The sequence below is a fragment of the Sinocyclocheilus anshuiensis genome, unplaced genomic scaffold, assembly GCF_001515605.1.
Source record: "Sinocyclocheilus anshuiensis isolate Anshui unplaced genomic scaffold, SAMN03320099.WGS_v1.1 scaffold743, whole genome shotgun sequence".
Taxonomy (NCBI): Eukaryota; Metazoa; Chordata; class Actinopteri; order Cypriniformes; family Cyprinidae; genus Sinocyclocheilus; species Sinocyclocheilus anshuiensis.
This window is the reverse complement of record NW_015552601.1, coordinates 405,752-412,776: the sequence shown is the minus strand read 5'-3', so window position 1 is coordinate 412,776 and position 7,025 is coordinate 405,752. Positions and strand designations below refer to the sequence as shown.

At 31.6% G+C, this 7,025-nt stretch overlaps 2 protein-coding genes across 3 annotated transcripts in view; one reads left to right on the top strand and one right to left on the bottom strand.

The window, feature by feature from the left end:
• LOC107665783 (synaptobrevin homolog YKT6-like) overlaps positions 1–3,429 on the top strand; it is a 16,009-nt gene extending 12,580 nt beyond the window's left edge. For both annotated transcript variants that reach the window (XM_016456801.1, XM_016456802.1), the window contains exons 5-8: positions 457–561; positions 710–775; positions 940–1,041; positions 2,733–3,429. In XM_016456801.1, coding sequence (XP_016312287.1) covers positions 457–561; positions 710–775; positions 940–1,041; positions 2,733–2,768 — 309 coding nt within the window. In that variant the 3' untranslated portion in view covers positions 2,769–3,429. The remainder of the gene's footprint in view (positions 1–456; positions 562–709; positions 776–939; positions 1,042–2,732) is intronic.
• A 2,991-nt stretch (positions 3,430–6,420) lies between these two features.
• Positions 6,421–7,025, bottom strand: part of LOC107665782 (probable ATP-dependent RNA helicase DDX56) — an 11,412-nt gene continuing 10,807 nt past the window's right edge. Inside the window, exon 13 of the mRNA XM_016456800.1 lies at positions 6,421–6,795. The gene's annotated coding sequence lies outside the window, so the exon portion shown is untranslated. The remainder of the gene's footprint in view (positions 6,796–7,025) is intronic.

The following is a 7,025-nucleotide window of genomic DNA, read 5'->3' as shown; positions in this document are numbered from 1 at the left end:
TGTCTGTCTGTCTGTCCCATCTATCCATCCAGCCGTCCGTCCGTCTGTCCAATCTATCCGTCCGTCCGTCTGTCCAATCTATCCGTCTGTCTGTCTGTCCAATCTGTCCGTCTTGTCTGTCTGTCTGTCTGAGAGACTGCATGGCTTTAAAACCATGGCTTTTAAAACTATTTCAATCTTAAAAATACTTAAACCTTCAAACTTCAAATTTTGAAAACTGCTTCAATCTTAAAAATTGAAATCCTGAATTGAAATTGAAATAAACTGTTATATAAGTTTCCAAACAATATTTATTTGTTTTTTAAACTAACTATGTGTACATTTAAATTAAATTCAGATGTGTAAATTTAAATGGATAAAAAAGAATGTCAATTTAAATAATAAATGTAATTGAAAAGAATCATTTTCCAGGATTTTTTTTAATGGTTAGGTATGACCATTTTCTCTTGTCTGCAGGTGCTGGATGAGTTCTCCAGACAGGTGAACAGTATAGACTGGCCTTCTGGTTCTCCGGCGACCGTTCAGTACACAGCACTGGACAGCCATCTGGCTAAATACCAGGTGAGTTATGTTCACTAATAGTGAAACCGCAAGAAAAGCCGTGTAGTGTAATGTCCACATTGTTAATCAAAGGTTTTAAAGGCAGTTTATTAGTAAACACAACACATTTTATCACCCATAACAGTTTTAGCATTTCCTGTTTTAACAGAATCCACGCGAGGCTGACGCTATGACCAAAGTGCAAGCAGAACTGGATGAAACCAAAATTATTTTGGTGAGCAAATAATGATATATTTTTGATTGTTTCAATCATCTATTTCACCTACATTGATATTCAGTATGCTGGATGTGTAAGTGTGCTTTGATTCTACACATAGAAGTGTTTGTTAGCCTTTAATGCGCTGGCATTTGTATTTAATTTAATATGTGCTTCTCCAGCACAGCACAATGGAGTCACTTCTGGAGAGAGGAGAGAAGCTGGATGATTTAGTTCAGAAATCTGAGCATCTGGGAAACCAATCAAAAGCCTTTTATAAAACGGTCAGTACTTTACATGCATATGAGAAACAGCAACAGAACATGCAATTTATTACGATGTCATTACTGTTATATATTTTAAAGCTTCATTTGTTGTGGTTTGTAAAACACTCACTCTTGTTATTGCTCATACTTATGGCTAGTGATTTGAACAAATCCCTAAAACCAAGTATTAAACCTAGCAACTACCATAAGATAAGACACCCGAGATGAATAGCGTAAAAAACTAGTATATATTACCTTACTGACAAAAATGTTTACAATTTTAAATGTAATCAACTATGTATTACACGTTTTCTGAAATGTTATGATAAATACGCAAATGAGGGATTATCTAATTACAAAGTACACTATTTGCATATATTTCCAGAAAATAAATGTGAACATTGTATAAAGCCAGGTTCAAAATTCTTGTTTGATTTTGTTGACATATTAAAGTTAGTTTTTTTTTTTTTTACAGAAGAGATTTTGGATTTCTCTTTTCATCATTCCATAATTCAGAAAATGCTGTCAGCAGCCAGAAAAAAATAAATTTTCAACATGTTTTTAGGAATAATATAACATTATAATATTATAAGATAATAAGATATAAAAGATTATATAAATCAATGTGAATGATATATGAACAAATCCCCCTATAAAAATGTTCAGAATATAGATATGAATAAAACTGTTAAATTTGGTTTATGTAAGTACTACTGAAGTGAAGAAAAAACTAATTTTGCAAAAACATCCTCTAAAGATATGTATTGTAATTTAAATCTACAGATGCAAATAGTTAAAGTTATTGTTTCATTATGTTGAAATATTAGAGTTAAAGGTTTTTACAGAGGGGATTTTGGGTATCTATTTTTGTCACTCCATAAATGAGAAAATACTGTCAACAGGCAGAAAGAAAAAAAATAAAGTGAGAAAAATAAAGGAATGAAGTGGTGTATAAAATTAGGCGAATGATATATGAACAAACCCTTCAGTAAAAATCTTCAGAATATCGATATGAGTAAAACTGTAAAATTTAGTTTATGTAAGTGCCGCTGAAGTGGAGAAAAAACTCTTTAAAGATAAGTGTTATAATGTAAATCTACAGATGTAAATAGATAAAGTCTAATAAAAAAATTATTGTGAATGATTAAATGAACAAACACCTCTATATAAATGTTCAGAATATAGATACGAATAAAACTGTAAAATTTGGCATTCATAAGTACTACTGAAGTGGAGAAAAAACATAATAAAAAAAAAAATCTCCCTTTAAAGATATGTATTATAATTAAAAATCTACATAAAAATAAAGTTCAATAAAACAAACACTTTAATGTGTATTTTGGATGTTTTCTTTTAGGCAGAAACAACACATCATGAAAAGCCAAATAGCCCAAAATCTCAAAATTATCTCAAATTGAAAATACTGAGAAAGTTGCAAAATTTTGCCAGGAAAAGTTTTAGAATTTTTATCACGTTAATGTAAAAAATCTTGTGTGATATAACTTGTTTGTTTGTTTGCTGGTTTTTATTGTATTTGTTATACTTGTATTTTTTAAATAGTTTTTGCCACGAAAATTTCCATTGATGCTGACATGGCATTAAATAAATATATACTACTACTACTACTGAGAAAGTTGCTAATGTGAATGGGCAAGTGCTCACATTTTCTTCAGAAGATCTGATGTAATGTTGATGTTTGTATGTTCTAGGCACGCAAGCAGAACTCGTGCTGCGAGATCATGTGATCGCGTTGAAGTCTCTGATTGGACTGGACTCTTCGGCCACCTCTCCTCTCTGGTTTTCTATTTTCCCCTCTTTCTCTCTGTCCTGGTGTGGGCTGGTGCTTTTATCACGCAGCAGTCATAGCGAATACACGAGAGGGCCGATCCGACAGTATACAGTAACGGGCTCAGAGGGGGCTGATTTCCCATGATGCACCACACTCACTCTGCCATCGGTTTTCATGTTGTGTGAGAACTTGGAGTTCTTCTTGACGGTTCCTCAGGGTCTGGCACAAGCTCAAAACGGATCCGGATAAAAGCATAGAGGGGCTCGAGTCAAATGTCCCTGCTGTGCCTTACTTTAGACGCAGGAGTGTTGTTATCAGACTGTTGAATTAGCCTTATCAACGGAGGACATGCGAGTGAAAATGCTGCAGTCTCTGTATTTAGACTCATTATTTGGCTTTGGCAGTTTTGAAGCGCCTTGTAGAGTGAACATGTAGCGTGAATTCTTTTTAAATGTGAAAACAGGAAATAATGTGTCAAGTATTGATGTTCATAACGTTCGGATCCTCAATATTGTGTGTAAGTGACTGACCAAATTAAATGTTTCAGAGTCTATTTGTGCACAATTCTAATGCTTTTTTCTCTTGGAAATGTAAATAAATTACTGAATCGTATTGGCTTTGGCTTCTTGCATCAGGAGTTATTGCAATTTGGTTTTTAATACTTAAGAAACATTCCTGCAATTTGGTGGTTGATAACGAACATGTCTTGTGATATTTGAGTCATAATAAAGCCTTAAAGTGTGGTTTAGTGTGAAATCAGCCCCCTTGATCCTCGTGAGACGGTAAACGCAGTTGTAATCTGTGCTGTGTTAGTGATTGATCACATGACTCTCGCTGGACCTCTTAAATGCTGAATCCAATCTAATGACGCTTTGCTGCTAACAGCCTGAAGGCTCCACTCCTGAGTCCTGGTTTCAAATTAATGTGCTTTTTCTCTTTCTGTAAAGCTTAAATATACATGCACAAAAGTTTGGGTAAAACCAGCAGTATCTGGGTGAACCTGTCAAGATCATGTCCAGGTCTTATTTCACCCCAAAATCAGAAGAAAATCTATTTCTCGTTTTAGACCATTTATGTTTTTGCATTTTGACAATTAAGAACAAATTTTCCCCGATTTGTTATATTAATGACATTTTCTCACTGAATTGCCATGGGAATGTTCTTATTGTAAAAATAATAATAAGTTGATGCATTCTTTTAACATTATCTTTTTATTTTAAGTTCTATTTATATTTTTGCATTTTGACAATTAAGAGAAATTTTCCCCCCAATTTATGATATTGACATTTTCGCACAATTTATCATGAGAATTAAATCTTCTCATTTAAAAAAAAAAAAATACACAGATTAAGAAAATAAGTTAATGCATTCTTTCAAAAATAATTTAATAGTAGGATTAAAAAAAAATATATATATATATTCTGTTTTGATTTTGGAAATCTCATCTCACTGAATTGCCATGGGAATGTTCTTATTGTAAAAATAATAATAAGTTGATGCATTCTTTTAACATTATTTTTTTATTTTAAGTTCTATTTATATTTTTGCATTTTGACAATTAAGAGAAATTTTCCCCCCAATTTGTGATATTGACATTTTCGCACAATTTATCATGAGAATTAAATCTCATTTAAAAAAAAAAAATACACAGATTAAGAAAATAAGTTAATGCATTCTTTCAAAAATAATTTAATAGTAGGATTTAAAAAAAATATACAGTGATATATATATTCTGTTTTGATTTTGGAAATCTCATAATTAGAACCTTTTGTATTTTGCATTCTGATGAATAAGAACAATTTCCCCCAAATTTCTCCCAATTCGTGATATTAAAGACATTTTCTCATCATTCTTTCAACAATAAATAGTAGGATGTTTGTATATTTGAAGTTGTATATTGTTCAGATTTAAAAAATCTCGACCATTAATATTTTTGTATTCTGACAAGAACAATTTTACCCAAATTACCCCCAAATTGTGAGGACATTTTCTCACTTAATTATTACTGAGAATGAAATGTTCTTTTTGGTTAAAAAAAGAAAAAAAGTTGATGCATTCTTTTGACAATAATTAAATAGTAGGTTATGAAATAATAGCAATACTTATAATAGTAGGTACATTTTGACAAGTAGGAACAATTCTCCCCCAATCATCATAATGTACTGGAAAAATGCGTAAATTGTAAAGTACTTAATATACTATAAAATGTATTAAACTACCTTTAAGCTTATTATTAAGCCTTAAATCTTTATACGGTAAAATAATAAGAATGTACCGGTATTACAGTTATGAATAGCAGGAATTTAAGAAAAAAATGTAAAAGTCTGGAAAATGTCTTACAGTAATGAGAATTTGGGGTTAAAATGTGCATAACTGTCATGAAAATAATCTTATCTTTAAGAAAAGTAAAATTTCCTTTGCTTTTTTGAGGTGAAATATGACCCAAACATGTAGTTTTTTTGTGGGATTCACTCATCTTGCCTGTCCCAGCGGGCACTAGAGGAACGTTTTGTGTGATTGGCGTGTTGAACTGGAGAATCTGAATCTTAAGCTCATCACTATGACATGTTCTAACACTAAAGTTGTGTTTTTTATACGTCAGTAGAGGTGGACTGAGAGTGTCGTGTGTGTAGATGTGTGTTCAGTTGAGGTTCTTCAGCACAGGAAACATGACAGTGTTATATTGGGATCTAAATGAGTGTGTTCAATCTGTGTGCTTCTATCTGCCCTCAGCAATGTACAAGTTACACTTCATGTGTACGACTAACTAACTAACCAACTGCTGATGTAGTGTGAGACTGTTTGAGGTGCCTTTTTCTGGTAATTGCCAAACCATTGCCGGCTCATTTTAGAAGAACACAATCGGTTAGTGTTGTTCCCCTTCACTTACTCATTAATTGTACTATAATTTAATATGTTGACTAATAAATATGTGGCAGTAACAAAACATGCCTTTCATCGGTTTTTAACCAATAACCTGTGCTATAACTTGTCACGTGATCAAATGAGTAGTTGATGTTGAAATCAAATTACAACTGCAGAATCTTTGTCCATGTCTCCATTTTATACAGCTATAAAAGCATTGTCAAAAGGTTTATATTAGCTGATGAACTATTCAACTGTTAATATGAATAATAAATCTCATGAAACATTTGAAATATGTTGAAAATATGATGAAATATTTCATCCCAAAAATAAGACGACATATATTTAAACTGGATCTTGAAGTTGTTTTTGCATTATTTTCATTACATTTTCTGCCTGAATTCTCATGAGAGTTAAATGTTCACTTATTTAAAAGAAAAAGTACAGAAATTTTTTTTACATTTTAAAGTACTTATATACCATGATTCTGAATTAAATGAAAAGTAAAAATAAGACATTTAATTAAGCCTATTTTGAAGACTATTAAGATTTTTTTTGCAGTGACATTTTAATTTTCTCCATGAATTCTTATGATAAATAAATGTTTTCATTTGTAATAATGCTAATAATAATAATAAAACATGTGGATGCATTCTTTTGACAATAATTAAATTGGAATTATATAATTAAATTTTTTTTTTATTAATTTGTTAATTACTTGTGCATTGTTGTCTAAATCAGCTGAAAACATGTTGTAGCACTAAAACTTTATAAACAAAATCCGAACAAAAGACACTTTATGAAGTAGAGTGTTAGTATTAATGAAACATACAATATTACATGTTCAATATTCATCAAAATCATTTTGCACACGCAGTGAGACAGGAATCCTCATGCACGTCTGATTCTGATGATCTGGACTCTGGAGCGTGTCGTTCAGGATGACAGTCACAGTTCAAAGTGTCCAGAAGACTAGTTATGTCAAGATTTCCTCAACATCCCAATCCAAACCCAGTGTCTCTCAGGCTCTTTTGCCGTTAGGATTTCCCAGCCTTCTTTTCACGCTTCTTCCTCGTGTAGCGAAAACTCTTCAGTGGATTTTTACCTCTCAAATTCTTCTGCAAACGCGACATAAATGAAAACAGCATTCATTCAGAGTGCCATTACAGAATCTGTTTTTACATACAATTCAAGTCCTGTCAACTACTGGTCATTATCATTAACTAAAATTAGATTTCATTTTTTTTCTTGAAATAAAATAAACATTAACAGAAATTTTATATATATATATATATATATATATATATATACAGGTGCATCTCAATAAATTAGAATGTCGTGGAAAAGT